Below are 17,209 nucleotides of genomic sequence, written 5' to 3'. Positions count from 1 at the left end.
TTATTTTTTGGTAGCAGTCTTTCTTGTAAACATATGTTGTTGAATATAACCGAAAGGGTAAGATTAATGATGCTAATACGAATCTTCTCAATATTTCTTATGTTTTTCTTCAATGTCGAGGGTAGTTGAAAAATTAACTCTCCAAAGTTCATTTTTACATTTTATTTATGGTCTGACGCCTATAAGCGTCTCGCAAGATACTTCTTACATTTTTAAAGGCAATTTTACATACTCTGTTAATATTTATATTCGTTTTTAGGGTGAGTTGATAGGACATGAATCGATGGGTACAATGTGTGTTTTATCGCCTTGCTTCTGTGTTGTTCGGAGTCTTGAAGTGGGTAGAATGTAATTATGTGTTTATTGACTGGCGATTGCTGGATTTGACTTTTTGATGTGTAGGGCCTCGCTGATGTCGAGTCTCCTGTTGTCGAGTCTCCCGTTGTCATTGTATCTGTCGATAATTTCTGTGGCATAGACGACGTTGGTTTCCTTCAAAGCGTTCTGTTTGGTGTGTGGTGATGTCTTCACTCCTCTTGTCTAGTGAAGAGGAGCGGTGAGCAGCTCGGAGCCGAACCCCAACAAGGCCACTATGTGACCTCCTGCCAGCACCACAAATACACCCTGAAATATACAAATATATTTCCACATATTTCCACCCTGAAATATACAAAGAGAATGAGATTTTACGTCTGTACTTGCTCTGGTTTGAGGCTTTTATTTACCTGTAATGCTCTACATGTGGTGCTAAATATTCTCCAGGCCGGTAGAATTCTTTTGATAATTACTTGCATTTGTATAGTACATTAAATTCTGTCAATTTTGTTGAGCAAATCAAAAATTTTTGGGCAGTTTTTGGAATGTTTTATCGAGCATGCCGAGGATAGGAGTGATGGGGGAGGCGGGTTATGTCCTTAATAAACTAGTTAAAATCAAGACTTTGGGGAATGTTTCGTACCCAGAGGTTAGGAATTTGAAGTGGAGATTCGACGAAAATCTTGCTGGCGGCTCGAACGCAGGAGGTGGAGTTGGGGATCATGTTTTCCAGCCAATGCCAGTACAATCCCGCCTCAGTCATGGTCTGGATCCTGCCGCACGTGTAAGAGAAAGTATTACTGAATTTAAATTTACAAATGATCACATTAGTAGGCATCCATCAGTCTCAGGAGACTATGGAGTTGCGCTCTGGTTGTCGGTCTGGAGTGGCCTCACCAGGGCGCAAAGCCAGGGTAGGTTGATTCGGGGGAGAAGCTGTTACCCATGCAGCAATGATCGCATTAATTTTTAATTTAGTACCTGCAGAGGATTAGGCGATTATCTCTTGTGTGTGTGTGTGGGGAAAACGGTGGATTGGAATAATGATTTATCAAATTGATTCTCAACATTTGTATATGTATGCTAATCTCACTGTTTGGTCTTTCAATATATGGAGTGGAACATGTCGATCAATATCTATTTCAGCAGGTTTTTCTTACTATGGTGCTTCATTGTTTAGGACAGGGAGCCTCATAGGCCTGGTGGACTGCTGTAGCTACAGTTTATAAGACAATTTGATTTCGTAAGGGACAATGCACCCGAGAAGAAGGTATATCTACCTCTGGCTTAGCGCTGGAACTAGTGGACTCTCCTTCTGGCCTATCATGGCGAACATAAACGGCAGGAACTTGTCTCTTGAAGTGTAGAAGTCACACGCACCTGTCACTCGACGATTATTTCGAGGCAAAGATATAAAATAAGATGAATAACTTAACAATAACGCATCTTAAAGAACAAATCTATTGAGTATAGCTGTGTTCTATTATAGAGCTTCTGTAAATATGTTTACTCTCAGGCTGGATATGTTCTACATAATTTAATGAGCTAAACCAGTGTTGTGGGATGTTTATATATCCACTAACCAATGACCGAAATAATCATGTGGGACAAGACAGTTTAGAAAGACAAGGCATGGCGGTTATATCCTTCTCTCCTCACTTATCCCCCCAACATGGCTACAGAGACTTTATATATGTTTTTTTGTAACCACTGAAGACAAAGTAACACTGGGATATTCTCGGTGATAATATGGGCTTTGAGCCGCAATAATTTGATAGGTACAATTTTTTCCCACTAAGTAACACACTGATGCCTCATAACCCGTCGAGAATTGCAGTTGTAGACGTCATTATCTGGACGTCAGCATAAGAATAACGGGAAGTCACAATAAATGTGACTTCCAGAAGTCTACTGCCAACTAGAAGACCTCAGGGAAACATGTGTTCAGCTTACTGGTGATGATGTGTTAACTTTCTATGACACGTGTAATAGGATGGTTCTTGGTCATCTTTAATTTGAAATGGGGGAAAAGGTTGCTCTGAAAAAATCATAATGGGCTAATGGGAAGTCATTTATGTAACACATTAACACGGCCAGGTCAGGTATGCACTCTCTCGACCATTCTGAGAGATGTAATAAATTCTGAGAGTAATGCAATAAAATAAAAATATTGGTGTGAATTTTACATTCTTGTCGCGCCACTTGTGTATATACGGTAAATGACATCCTTTCCCCTACATTGAAGTAAATGACATCATAAAGTGATTAATATCCTGTCTTTAAAAAAAAAGGATGAACTGAATTTCTCCAACCTGTGTTGGAGAAGTCCTGGGCCATGAGGACCTTGCTGCTAAGGTCTTCGCCAAGAAAGACGTGTTTGCCCTGTCGCACAAGATGATCCCTCATGTAGGTGTATTCTGTGCTCTTCACGTATTTAATTCGGCCAGCCTTCTCCGAGTCCATCACCTCTCTGAAGATGCCAGAGTCCACCGACTTGAACAGCATCCAGAGTTGCGTCAGAAAGGAAGAAATACAAGGTTATATGTACTGTCATACTGACTGGTTCCTGACAAATTGTTCACGATTGAACATTTCAAATTAGAATTTGAATGTAGCATTGTGGGGTAGCATATCACAGGACATATTTCATCATAAATTCTTAATGCTAAGAAGGATTATTGATTTAGGTGAAGTAGGCCATCTTTGAAGATCAACCAATCGTAGCGTTCATTTGCAAAAGCTAAGTGGTGGCCATTCCCAATATATCGCACTCACTATAACCACAATTGAACCACAGCTCTTTTCACTTACACGAAAGTATTGCACGTACATCGTGTTGGCTTCCCAGACCAAGGTGACGCGGGGGCTGTCCAGCAGAGCTCGGAGAGTCTGGAAGGGCTCCGGTACATACCTGACGGCCAGGATGGATGTTAGGGTCCCCGAGTAACTCCGTGTTAACACCAACATCAACAACATCCATCCCCCCAGCACTAGACGCTCCCACCACAGCCTACTGCACCCTCTTGCATCTGTGGAGGCCTATGAAGTATTAGCAGAATCCATCCTTCCTACCTTGGGATGGTTGTTCCAGTGATCGATCCCCCAGCGCCCCGATCTCTGATCAGACCTCTTGGTTGGTGGTCTGGTCAGCTAGGCTGCTACGTTAGTTTTTATTGTTGTTGTTGGGCATTTAGCGGCTTTCTACATCTTTGACGTTGGGGATTTTTACGTCAAAATACGATGTGTTATTCGAGAGGATGGGCTGTTCTGTTAGGTGTTTGGTAGAGACATGTTGGACATTTCTGGGACTAGTTCTACTTAATATCAAGAATCATTCCATCCATCACTAGTCCCTCCTCCACCCATCACTAGTCCCTCCTCCACCCATCACTAGTCCCTCCTCCATCCATCACTAGTCCCTCCTCCACCCATCACTAGTCCCTCCTCCATCCATCACTAGTCCCTCCTCCACCCATCACTAGTCCCTCCTCCACCCATCACTAGTCCCTCCTCCATCCATCACTAGTCCCTCCTCCACCCATCACTAGTCCCTCCTCCACCCATCACTAGTCCCTCCTCCACCCATCACTAGTCCCTCCTCCATCCATCACTAGTCCCTCCTCCACCCATCACTAGTCCCTCCTCCATCCATCACTAGTCCCTCCTCCACCCATCACTAGTCCCTCCTCCACCCATCACTAGTCCCTCCTCCACCCATCACTAGTCCCTCCTCCACCCATCACTAGTCCCTCCTCCACCCATCACTAGTCCCTCCTCCACCCATCACTAGCCACTCTTCCAACCACACGTCAGGTCTGTGGCGGCAACAGCTGAATAAGTTCAACACTTGAAAGAAATATTATGGTCCCTTGGACGTCACTGCTACTCTGTAAACAAATCCAACCCTAAAGCAAATAAGATATATAATGCCGGTACAGGCATTTGGAACACCAACTCCAACTCTCTCAATGTCTCTAGAGGGACCAGATGGCCAATGTTATTTTATAAGCATAAGTGTGTTCAAAATATTCGAACGAATTTGCAACCAGAGACGCTCTTGCAAGCTGGAGGAGGGACGAACCTTGCTGAAGCAACACTCTGGAGTAGGTGAAGAGCGTATCACCCAGCCATCTGTCCCGCGGGGCGGTCATGCGCGCGGAGCACCGCTGCATCACGGCCACAGTAGAGAGCACCAGCAGGAGCACCGCCAGGGTGCCGACCCATACCTCCGGCGTGAACGGCAGGAGGAAGCTCCACGGGTCCACTTCAGGTCGCCCTCGTCTGGCCAAGATCCTGCCGTAATCGACCAGTATGGGATAGGTGAAGTCGACCATCTCGGCACGGACGGATGTCACGGCGAAGGGCCCCAGACCAATGTCTGCCTCCTGTACTCAACCCACCAGGTAATCACAATATAAAATTATTGACCAATAATTAATATTTCACAAACTATAACTGTCTCATTACCTATCATGCCCTTGCGCTTGTTCAATTTGCCAGCAGTATGGACCACAATCCCCACACACACACACCCACTATACGTAACAGTGTCTGCCCACCGTACGTTCCAATAAGCCTGCCCAATAATGCCTACCTTCCTACCAACCATGCCCACCATGCCAGTCCAAGACCCGTCAGGCAGTTTGACGCCCCAGGAGCCGTCAGGTGGACGCAGAAAAGTGTACCTGGAAAAAGATATTTTACTGTCAATTCGTTAATGCCTTTTTGAGAAGAAATTGACAGGAAGGTTAGTTTAACTTAAGATTAAACTTAAGTTAGTTTAGGTTAGAATAGAGTAGGATAAAATGTAGTTTAGGAGTCGGTCAGAACTTGCACGAGCATAAACTATGGATTAATTGGGATATTTGTAAAGTTAGTCCTTGCCAACTAGGTCAAAGTTATATAGTTCTGGCAAAAAAAATTAAACACAGTTAACTCATCCTCAAACAACTCTCAAACAAGCTACGATCCTCACCGAAGGCATAAACAGAATGTTGATTTTCTGTTTATTAAAATTGTTTAATCTCAAATCTAAATTACTGTATTATTATAATCTGGTGGAGAATGCTACCTAGATTATGAATTTGAGTTTAGTTATCGTTTAACTGTATTTATAGTAAGCTGGTGGAGTACAGAGAGGTGCGAGTTAAACATTAGAAAATGAATGAAGCATTTTTCGAGAAAAATCAAATGCAATCGGTTGAGATTTGTGTGTATAGAGTTTCTCATTCCTAAACAGTGATGACACTTACTTCATCAAAGAGCTACTGGCCAACATTTTTGGACTGGTTGATGGAAGAGGCTGGTCAGCCTAGGTAATGGTGAGTGAGGCATAAGAAGCTGAGTGAGTGAACGAGACTCGTACGACTTTAAGTAAATGAGTGAGTATCAGTGCTGCTTCGCTACTTACGAGACGGTGAGCGAGCCAGAGGTACTTACATAACAGCCCGTCCTCGTCAACAAAAGCCAAATGCTCATTAATCCCCCCCTGTTTATGTATGAAAAATTGTTCAGGCTTCAAGTGTTAATTGTTTATGTATGAAAAACGGTTTATACTCGACTCACAACTGATGACGTTCGAACACTTCTTGAACAAGTGCTTCACTGACGAATTTTACTCGAACCACAACGCTGTAAATGCTTCAACAACGTACTACAAATACAAATAATTGCCAGTAGAACCTAAACCCCTAACATACGCCTAACTACACCTCTACTTCTATTGTATAATATTAATTAATATGTAAGAACTAACCTACTTTTATTACACAGTGTGTTCAAACTGATGAATGCGTCTCGGGAGACAGCTTCTCTAACGAGCCTGGCCTAAGCAAGGGTTGCAGGACAGGTCGGAGGTTGAGCCGAGTGAGCCAGAGCACGGGGGCTACTCACGTGAAGTTTAGTGAGCGCGCCAAGAGGTGGAGAGCCTCCGCCATGGGACCCAGGAAGGAGAGGGCTGAGGTCCGGGTCTGGACAATCACGTGAGGCTGGAACTCCTCCGCCGCCACCACCAGCTGCGGCGCCTCCACGAACCTGCCACACCAAACCTCACCTTCACTAACGCCACAGATAGGTAAGTACTCGTATCTCTTGTTGTTTTAGATTCAGCTACTCGGAACAAAATGTTCCAAATAGCACGGGCTATGGTGAGCCCGTAGTGGACTTAGCTGGCACAGGAGCGAGGCTGTAATTGAACTATGTACTATTACTCGTACCAAAGTACCTTCTTGCTTATAGCAATCAGCTGATGAAACTCTTACATGATTGATTACTTCTTTCCCTGACGGTGCAATGTGATTGACAGAACAATTCCAGGCAAAATATTGTCTTCGCTGTGATTGGTAAACTCAGATTTACTACTGCATTCTATCGGTGATCATTTGAACTAGAATTAAGGACTTCGTTAACCATACAGACCATTTCGTAAAATGATTCAAAGGTCAGAACGTACGGTCTCCCTTAAAGGTCTTCGACTTTATGATCTTAACCGATGTTGTGTTAGTGAATCCGGTCAATTTTTATTTGAATCAGGACTGTTAGATATAATGCCAAAATAAGCAAAATTCCTGTATACTATAATGAAATGACAGGGGGATTAATATAGGTATTTACTAAGAATCAAAAACGTTGACTTTGCAACAGTGATCCATATAACCCAACCATGAACTTTTGTGACCTCTTCTCTGCTCTCTTATCTATGTTGAGACGTCAACAGACAAAACAAATCAGGCAGTTATCTACTCAAAATAATGTATACACATGACTATGCAACACAAAGAAAGACTTCGTGTTATCTAAGACTTACGAATGCACAGCATTATACAAAAATCACGAATATAAGTGGAGTAACGTGTGTCACGAAGCGTCTTACCTGGAGAACTTGTCAGGATACAGAGGAAGACGTGTGTTGAGGGCGAGGCCGTGATGGGTCGACCAGGTGGCCACCTGTAACGGCTGCTCGTCCCTAGCACTGTAGGGCAGGTGGACGTACATCTCACACCTCCAGCCACACAAATATAGATTTACGGTTTAACGATGTTATTTTGAAGGAAAAAATGCTGTATCGTGTCCATTACAAGTGACATTCTGCAAGATTACAAACTGTAAATGACACAGACACTTGTTCCTGGCCTCTCTATGTGCTTGTTTTAGCCCATCCACCTATAATATAGAATATTTCATGGTGGCAGGTCATTACCTGGAGGAGGAGGCGTCCAGGATGAGCAACATGGTGGCTGGTCATTACCTGGAGGAGGAGGCGTCCAGGATGAGCAACATGGTGGCTGGTCATTACCTGGAGGAGGCGTCCAGGATGAGCAACATGGTGGCTGGTCATTACCTGGAGGAGGCGTCCAGGATGAGCAACATGGCGTTCATCATGGAGAAGGAAGTGTGGAGGTGACGGAGGTCAGAGAGAGGTCGGCGGGTGATGGCCAGCAACCTGTTGGCCCACAGCAGAAGATGGCCCTTGATGGCCCACTCGGCTGAGGCGGCCAGGAAGGTCGGGTCGTCGCTCACCACCACCACCATCACCAACCACGACACCTGTCGGACCTGTCGACAAGTAGGTGTTGGTTACGACGTCTGTGTCACAACTGGTGGCGACTTTTGTATCTCTGGGGGACGCAAGGGATTGTTGTGATTGTAGTGAGGCTACCTCTCTGCCTCGCTACTGCTCCACCTCCCTACCTCACTAACTACTGGCAGGAACGTACCTGGCGAGCGTGGGTCACCACCTGCGCCATGCGCGACTCCGTCAGGTTGGAGCTGATAACTTCTGCTGGTACCTGGAACACCGTCACCCCCCAGGGCGCTCCCAGACATCCCAGCTCCTGAGGTCACATAAGAACAAACTGACGCCAGATCATGGAAGGTTGTTTCACCTGGTCAAAGACAGGTGGTATGAAACACTGTGTCGAGACACAGGTGGTGTAAGGCAGTGTATCAGGACACACAGGTGGTGTAAGACAGTGTATCAGGACACAGGTGGAGCAGTAGTGTGGACGCACCGTGAAGACAGTGGAGGGGGAGGTGCTGCCATCTGTGAGGAGGATGACGGAGGAGCGCGGCCGCCAAAATCTGGTCGCCACAGCCGCCACGCACCGCCCCGCCGCCCTCAGCGTCTCTTCTCCAACTGCTCGGCAAATAAAGAAAAAGTGGGCTGATTGCAGATTCGAACTGCAATTGGATTCGAATGATAGAAAATGATTGACATATTTTAATATTAAAGCCTTAAAAATAAAGAAACAAAACAGTTTCGACCACAGTGGCTAATGGGACCATTGTTACTATATAAGGAGAGAACTGTAAGGACATTTGACAATAAGTGCTGTCAAAGGAGAGGCTTTTGGAATGTAATCATGCCTTATGGGTTGTGGTTACTAAGAAATTTAATTTAGTGGATCCCATACCCATCCTGTGAGTGGGTAGTGCACCCCATACCCCCTCCTGTGAGCGATAGTAGAACAAGTTACAGAGGTACATAATGGACCGATTATTCAAACTTTTTTTTTCTAAAAAATGCCTTTCGGTTCAATTGAATAAAAGGTATTATTAAACTCTGAGCCAACTGGATTTTTTTCTAGATGGGCACAACCTTTATTTTGTATTTAAAGTGCGGGAATTCCATGATTTAAATATATATGCTGATTTATTTTTGGGACAGTCAGACACAGTCACAGTCAGGAATAGCTTACCGTGAGGGTGAGGCAGTTGGGCGGCAGACAGGTAGGCAGTCACAGTCAGGAACATGAGCACAGACGTCACGGTCGCCATCTTCGCCTCCTTCAGCACATTGTCTGTCGTAACACAACTTGAATTGTAAAAAGGACATGAGACACCTTCTGTGGATGAGTGTGCAGTGGCTCACTACACCATATGTTGTCAAACACACACACACACCTCCAGCCCGTCCGTAGAGGAGGGCACAACAGAACGTGTATATGGCAAAAACTAATTTACGTGTGAATAAAATTTTGTATCTAATCACTTGAGGGGTCCAACTCGTGCACTGTATTAGAGTTTACTAATGTTACAAAAGTTTTATTACTATTAAATACACAGTAGGATACTGTGTATCTTACTCACACTGACAGTGACTCACATACTAACAGCTTCTTCAGCTTCACTGACAGCTTCATCAGCTAATTACCTAGGCCTACCTGACCACACTTTCACCTGTCAGATCAAATGATATGAATCTTTATTCCACGTAGGTGGGGGTTAAAGAAGTACTTGTCATACAATATACATTAATGTGGAAATTGATCTCAGAGCTCGGGGTCTATTTCAACTGTTTCCTGTTTATATTGGAGGATGTTGTTGTTTACGTAGCATTTTCACATTTAAAATATTACAAGAAAGTAATAACGTAAAGCGTAGATAATATTACCAACTGGCTTATGATGTATGAAGCACAATTAATATCCAAGACTTGTCGGTAATTAAGAATCTGATTTAGTGGTGTAATTATTTATTGAGCGGCATAGAAGCCAGTTACACAATCCAGTTAGTTCTCACGATTTGCCACTCCGTTCAAAATACAACGTCCGAACCTAAGCTCCCCATTTAACCTGTTGAGACCGATGCATACAAGACGTCACTATTACCATGATTCAATCTTTACTCGTACACGTTGCATTTTAACGCGTTGTTTCATTCCGTCAAAAATGTGATCTATTAGGGTTTACAACTAGGACAGACGTCTATTTCTATAAGAAATAATTATAATGAGAAGAGTTTGACTTTGGTACACTGTCCTGTAGTAAAGAAGGACCTCGTTACAGTGTACTATCTTGCTGCATACTCGGTCACAGTGTCTCACGTAGGTTATACGGGCCCTCATAGTTGTTATATCCTCCTGTGGACACGAAAATCACATTGGCTGCTTATATAACATAAATTTCATATGATTTGTAAAAAAAAAAATCACGTTTAAAATCTTGCAAGTTTCGAACGGAGCTGCATTGTCATCCCAGCTTGGTGTTTTCTGCTGATAATGTCTTACTTGTGGATTTTGAGTCATAGAAGCACAAGTTTAGGAGCTGGTACGGGTATCAGAATGACGATATTTAACTTGAAATTGCTTGAGATTACTTCGTGCTATTGACTCTCCTTGGGTTAGCGTCAACAACGGCCATAACATGAAGTTAAAATGTCACTTTGTTGATGTTATTGTAGGATTCGAAGACATTAAACCATCTTAACACTTAGTTCGTTTAGTCCCTCTTCCATCACCAGGTTTGTCATTCAGATTTCATTCATTCTGTCATTTGACAGAATGACTTTTGACAGAATGACATTTGACAGAATGACATAATTTAAGAATTAGAAAGCACAGGAGCTTTTGGCTTGTACTAAGTGGGTCCCATTTACATTCATCTACTCTTGCCTCATATAATTATCCCATCTGTTTTTGATATTTGATATACTGTGTCAATAATGCTAGCTGGTAGCCCACGTCACTCGGTCACAACCCTCCGCCCAAGTCAACACTTTCTTAAACGAATTTGCTCTTAACTTGTACTCATTGGTGCGGGTTCTTAAATATGTTTTGATAATTTCAGAACCCTGTTTATATCTCCCCTTTGTCGACCAATCGTCAAAATGCATATATTTCCTCTGATCCTCATGGAATAGTATCTTCGGGATAGTTGGTTGGTAACTGATAATCAGACGCAAATTGCAGGCTTCGGTTTATGTATCTCTCGTTGATATAGTGTGTGCAGCCACTTTGCGCGCAAAATAAATGCGTCTCCTGAATGTGGTAAGGAGAATGGTTGCCCCTGCAAGAGAGCTGGAGATCGCTGACACCACCTTCTCCGTGGGTCGTCAAGGCCCGGAAGGTGTCCGACCAGAAGCCCGAGGGATGTTCTTGTCGAAGGTCCTCCCTTGGTCGTCCGCTCCTGGGCCTGGTGCCAACGGTGCCCTCCCGCTGCCAGCGTCTGAGCCACCGGTAGACAGTGGTGACGCTCGTGTCTGTCGCCAGAGCGATGTCGCGGACAGGCACCCCGTCGACCCACATCAGCACAAACTTGGCGCGGTCAGCCTCCTCCGTTGGCTTGTACGACCGGTGACGTACCATCGTTCTGAAGAAGTGAAATAAAGCCACTGTTTATACTTGGTGAATGTGCACATATACACACACACACACGCATATATAACTGCATCAGTCTGCTACATTAACACGAAACCGTTTGCAGGCGATGAGTCACAATAACGTGGCTAAAGTATGATGACCGGACCACACACTAGAAGGTGAAGGGACGACGACGTTTCGGTCCGTCCTGGACCTTTCACAAGTCGATTGTCGACTTGAGAATAATCCAGGACGGACCGAAACGTCGTCGTCCCTTCACCGTCTAGTGTGTGGTCTGGTCATCACGAAACCGTTCAACGAATGACTATAGACTCACTCGAATATCTTTCACATAGCCTTTCTGTCAGATTCTGAATCTATGCGTATTTTACTTTCAAGTATGTTTATGGAATGCAACTCGAATTACGTATGTAAACGCACTGAACGCTTCTTATTTGATGTCGATTGGTCTTGTCTCACACCATGTTATCTGAAAGACTCTTCTAGGTCCTAACTATGCACAAAATTACAATAAGTGAGGAGTTTATATGCGAGAAAACATCGTCTTTTGTTACACAACAAGATAAAAATTGACGAATGAGTCTTTGGAGGTCCAGACGGGAGACATCTCCTGTCCACGAGGCTAACCATAGCCCGTGCTTCTTGCCCCGCTCCTGTGCCAGGTAAGTTACGGGCTCACCATAGCCCGTGCTACTTGGAACTTGTTCCGAGTAGCTGAATCTATAACAACAACTTTGGAGGTCGGGCGTTGCTTGAACAAGCACAGCCCGTTCAAGAGCCGTAGGTTAATGGGCTTAGTGGGTTACTGGGCCTACTGCTTGATGGTGGCTCAAAAAAATACCCAAACTGAGAGGTGTTCTAAATTCCTCAAATGCACTAAGAGTTTACTCCTTAATTCTATTTGGGGGATGATAACAACTTGAAGGATAAAATCAAGGAGAAATGATGCCTTAAAGCATGCAAGAACAACTTCAAGTCAAGGAAAATAATTTGACTTGATCACTTTGTCTAGAGATAAGGAAAATATTGTCTCACGAGAGGAGATGGTGGAGGCTTACTCGAGATGGACTTGTTGATGGGCGCTGCGGTGGTGAAGTGACACCATCCCGCCTTCCTCCCGCCCTTATATAGCCTTCCAGGCCCTAACCCACAAGACACTGGCTTCCTATTGGTCGATGGAGGTGTCGGCTAGTGCGAAAGTGGACCGGTGACTGGTCGAGAGGGTTAGTGAGGAGTTGATTAGTCGTATTTGGGAGAGGGCGTTGATTGGTTGAATGTGTTAGTGGCCCGCTGATTGGTCAGTTATGCGAATTGAAGATGCTGTTTGGTCGATTTTGTAGAAGGGTGTCGAGTGGTCGATTTAGTAAGATTGCAGACCCGATTGGTTGACTAAGAATGAGACGATGACTAAAAGTGAGACACTGATTGGTCTACTATGTACAACTGACGCTCTGATTGGTCAGTTGTATGTGAGTGAGGCATTGATTGGATGACTGTGTAAGTGTGGGAAGCCTAATGACAGAAGTGAAGTAAATTTCCCAATTAAGGGAACTACAGGGAAACTAAATATTTAAGCATAGTAGTAGTAGGCATCCATCAGTCTCAGGAGACTGTGGAGTTGCGCTCTGGTTGTCGGTCTGGAGTGGTCTCACCAGGGCGCAAAGCCAGGGTAGGTTGATACGGAGGAGAAGCTGTTAACCAGGCAGTAGGTCCCCCCCCCTCTCATCGACGCTGAAAGTCTCCAATGAAAAGGCATACGCCAATACGATTGGTTCCAGCGCCGTCGCAGGAACTGTGAGTTCCGGGGTTGACCTCGAAGGTGGTGAAGAAGGGCATAGGGACCTCCAACCCCGGAGACCGCCGTGGTCGGGGCCGGAGAAGAACCACCCCATCAAGGGTATGAATGACCCCAGCCTCCTGAAGCAGAGCCTGGGGGGCCGCACGACCCTCGGGAGGTGGACGTCCCGGTCCCGCACCTACGGGTTCCAGACAAGGATCGTCACAGCCCCTTTTCACCCGAGGCCGGCCTCCTTCAAGACCAAGTAGAAGGAAGAGTGATAATTATTAAATACAACAATTATTAGGTTGTCTCAAAGTAACGAGCTTCATTTCTTTTGTTGCGCGAATCTTCATGTTAGTAAACCAAAGGTCTGGCCGTCACTACAGTTCTGGTATTCACAGTTCCATGTAAGCTAATGATATTTAGCACCTACAGTGGCTGTCTCAGCCTCGGTATGTCGCTAGATCGGGACCTTCGACTTCCACTTCGGCACGACGGTCGACCGAGGGCCTTGCTTGTTGCAGTATTGGCATTCGATCTGCGATGGTTCAAGTAGATGGGCACTGTTTCTTCACTTTGTCCTCATATCCCAGCTTCTATCCTATTGTATCCCTTCCAAATGCTGCATAACCATACAAGCTTACTTACGTTACCTTCCCGTGAACGGTGACATTCCTGCCACAACTTTACTCTCGAACTCGACCTCCTTTTGCATCCATCGACAGACTTGTTTCAGTTCATACTTCTTGCAGGAGCCTCTTGCATTTATTCTTCATTGTCCTGGTCTCCGTATCTGCCACGAATCGCCATGGTTCACCGGCAGCATCTTTTTCGACCACAAACTTTCAACCTTCCCTAACAGCCTTAGCACATTTGGCTTCATTGGCAACTGCATTTTTTTGGCTTTTTACCTTTCTACCTTTTCAGTAAACCTCAACCTGTAGCTTCCTGATCTAGAAATTAATCATTGATTTCTCCTCTTTTTCAATCTGAGTCTATTCATACTTGGCGAGTCAGTTCAGCCCTCCAGGTCTCTGTGTGAGGATCTCTTGAACCCTCTCCTGGAACCTGAACTGTGAGGTGACCCCCCCCCCCCTCCCCTCTGTGTCGGCTTCCTTAATACCTATTTGCAAGAGACATTGCGAATAAACCCAGGTTTAACATTGTCACCAAGTTCCATCACCACCCCATCCCCTGGCCCTAGGGGACGAGAATGGGCTCCCCTATCACCGTTTGAACATCCACTTTAAAACTCCCTCTATGGGTACATTGGCAACACGAGATAAGATTATCATCTCGCGGGAGGGTAGAAATAGCATTTGTTAATCTTTATATTGTATATTATTTAATAAAGAAAAACAAAATAATAGGTTGCTCTATCCTTTTGTTGTGTCAATAAAATTACTTGAACTTGCTAGCCCCCTCGTAGTGGCTAGCAACTTGCTGGCCACCATATAAACTAATATATATAATATATATATATATATATATATATATATATATATATATATATATATATATATATATATATATATATATATATATACTCCAGACTCTGGAGTCTGGTGTTGACAAAGGCTTTAACAAGCCGAAACGTTCACCTCATTTCATATTTCTCTGTGGATTTTCCGCATAAAATGATCAGTGTTTTGTGATCGTCAATTGCATATATATATATATATATATATATATATATATATATATATATATATATATATATATATATATATATATATATATACATATATATATATATATATATATATATATATATATACATATATATATATATATACATATATATATATATATATATATATATATATATATATTATATGAATTTCTGCAACTTTATATAGTTGCTGGTACGTATAAACTGTTCCTTGATGGTCCTTCTTCTTGATCTTGGAGTTTACTTCCAAATGGTTACATTAATTCCTGTATTATGCTCACAATACTTATCCTGTGAGTCGTAGAGGACTCCATAGCCATCCTGTGAGTAGTTGTGTGCCACATACCCATCTGCATACTGATCAGGGGCACACGCTTGCCTTCATATAGGGTCTCATAGGCTCGACTCGAAGCAGTTGGCTTCGTTCTCGACTCTAGGTATTCTGGGTTCGATTTTTGGATGGAAGAGAAATGGTCGAATACGTTTCCTTTCACCTAATGTTCCTGTTCACGTAGCAGCAAATAGGTACACCCGGAGTTAGGCACTTGTTGTGGGGGCTGCATCCTGGGGAGGGTCAGTAGTTCGACCTTTGGGGAGACCTCGAGGTTGAATGCCAATGCAGGAGGCCTATTGGCTCATGCGGGCCAGTAGGCCTCCCATGGCTCTGTGACCAGTTTCATTCCTGAGGTCTATAGCACGGCCTTCTAATTGTTACCTTGGCCTTCTCGCTCCATCTAATCGTTACCTGTAAACGGCCAATTAACTCAGCTGTTGTGTGTGTGTGTGTGTGTGTGTGTGTGTGTGTGTGTGTGTGTGTGTGAGAGAGAGAAAGAGAGTGTGACTAATACACTCCATTTCCTCTTCGTAAGAAATGCGGTGAATTATTGTTGTCCCCTAACTCCCCTTGCCACTTCGGGGATGTATAGGGTGTTTATGTAGCTTCAGGGCACCAATCCCCCCAGCCACAGGGCATGGCCAGAAGGCACCCCTAAGCATACCTAATACCCTATCAAACACAAACTAAAATATACATAAATGGCAGATCTCATCACAACCCACAAGAGTTAAGATGATACTAATAACACACAATAATAACATGAAAATAACATACACAAAATGGAAAATTCTTTTGTATTTGTTTTTTTCTTATATGGGACACAGCACACAGAGGGAGAGGTGGACAGTATATCATTAAAAAGAACTAACGCTGAAGGCCAAAACAGCAAGCTGCCTAAGCAGGTGGATTGATGACTTGACATCGGCATACATGGAAAAGAACTATTCATAGTGGAAGCTCCTAACAAGGCCCCGGAGCGGGAGGGATATCATGTATGCGCATGGGGGGGTCCCTCCAGCCGCCGCCTTACCCACTCGTGGGCTCCGGCCAGGTCATCCACCCTCTTGTGAGACACCATTTGGAGAAGTGGTACTCCAGATGACGACTCTGCTTAGATAGTTGGCTACCAGCTATCCTGGCTGCGGTTCACCTAAGCGAGACTATATTAACCCTTATGCACCCTGTGCACGGTGATCCTGGGACTAAGGTGGTCGGCCCCTTGATGTGGTCTTGGACCATATTCTGTAGAGAGAATATGTCCAGGTCAGGGCTTTCACAGAGCAAATCTCAAGGTCGCTCTTGGTGAGTCCCATATCCTGTAGACCACGCGCACTCTCCTCCTCTCCAATTAAGGGTTATTGAAGAGGCGGATGCTGTGTGCTTCCCGGTATATTCCCTGACCTTTTGAAGGATCTCTGGGGTGCCGTACTTGTCGCACTTGCTCTGATGTGGACGGGAGAGTGGGAAGTTATCAGCAGAGACCTGAGTGTCTAATATAAAGGCCTCGTCACCTTTGTAAGCTATGATGTCAGGATTACAGAAGGTCCCTCCATCCGGTATACGGACTTCGCGTTCCACCTCAAAACCCCTCTGCCGCAGGCGGCCGGCTACGAACCGGGTGATATCGTCATGACGTTTCACCCGAGCCCCGTGTGTCTTGTGGCATGCCTGGGATATGTGGCCCAGGGTTCCTGGCTTCTGGCAAGCATCGCAGAGACCAGAAGCCTCGGGTCTACCCCTAGCTGCTCTAGACGGCGTGGCTACAGCGTTTGCTCTAATCTGGATGGCATGAGCAAAATCTCCTCCGCTTAGCAGACGGGTACCGGATGCGACCCACTTGTGGCAAGATGGAACCTCACAAGAGGACGCAAGGCCGGCACCATCGACGATGCTATACAGTTTTGCTTTCCATTTCCTAGAGCGCTCAGTCGTTCTGTTAGAAGGGGTTCCGGCGGCCGTGGTCGGGTCTACCCATCGACGCATTCGCGCTGGGAACGCGGGTAGGAG

The 17,209-nt window shown here is 44.7% G+C and overlaps 1 protein-coding gene across 1 annotated transcript; it reads right to left on the bottom strand.

The window, feature by feature from the left end:
• Window positions 1–147: 147 nt before the first annotated feature.
• On the bottom strand, window positions 148–12,495 carry LOC123760224 (probable glutamate receptor). Its single transcript, XM_045745732.1, has 14 exons — window positions 12,472–12,495; window positions 9,012–9,113; window positions 8,325–8,449; window positions 8,031–8,147; window positions 7,655–7,869; window positions 7,187–7,315; window positions 6,208–6,348; window positions 4,910–5,000; window positions 4,397–4,700; window positions 3,127–3,344; window positions 2,628–2,808; window positions 1,596–1,695; window positions 959–1,088; window positions 148–624 (listed from the first exon to the last, which is right to left on the bottom strand). Exons 2-14 carry the CDS (start codon window positions 9,088–9,090, stop codon window positions 541–543), a joined length of 1,914 nt encoding a protein of 637 aa, XP_045601688.1. The 5' UTR covers window positions 9,091–9,113; window positions 12,472–12,495; the 3' UTR covers window positions 148–540.
• Between the last annotated feature and the right edge of the window lie 4,714 nt (window positions 12,496–17,209).

Source organism: Procambarus clarkii, chromosome 16, assembly GCF_040958095.1.
Source record: "Procambarus clarkii isolate CNS0578487 chromosome 16, FALCON_Pclarkii_2.0, whole genome shotgun sequence".
NCBI classification, from domain to species: domain Eukaryota; kingdom Metazoa; phylum Arthropoda; class Malacostraca; order Decapoda; family Cambaridae; genus Procambarus; species Procambarus clarkii.
This window is presented reverse-complemented; position numbering and strand designations above follow the sequence as displayed.

Excerpts from the sequence above, each read along its gene's own strand:
- LOC123760224 (XM_045745732.1), bottom strand. The coding sequence starts at position 9,090 with ATGGCGACCGTGACGTCTGTGCTCATGTTCCTGACTGTGACTGCCTAC. Across the intron at positions 8,148-8,324 it reads CCCCCTCCACTGTCTTCACG|GAGCTGGGATGTCTGGGAGC; the intron begins GTGCGTCCACAC and ends ATGTGACCTCAG. Across the intron at positions 7,316-7,654 it reads ATCCTGGACGCCTCCTCCAG|GTGTGAGATGTACGTCCACC; the intron begins GTAATGACCAGC and ends GTGTGGCTGGAG.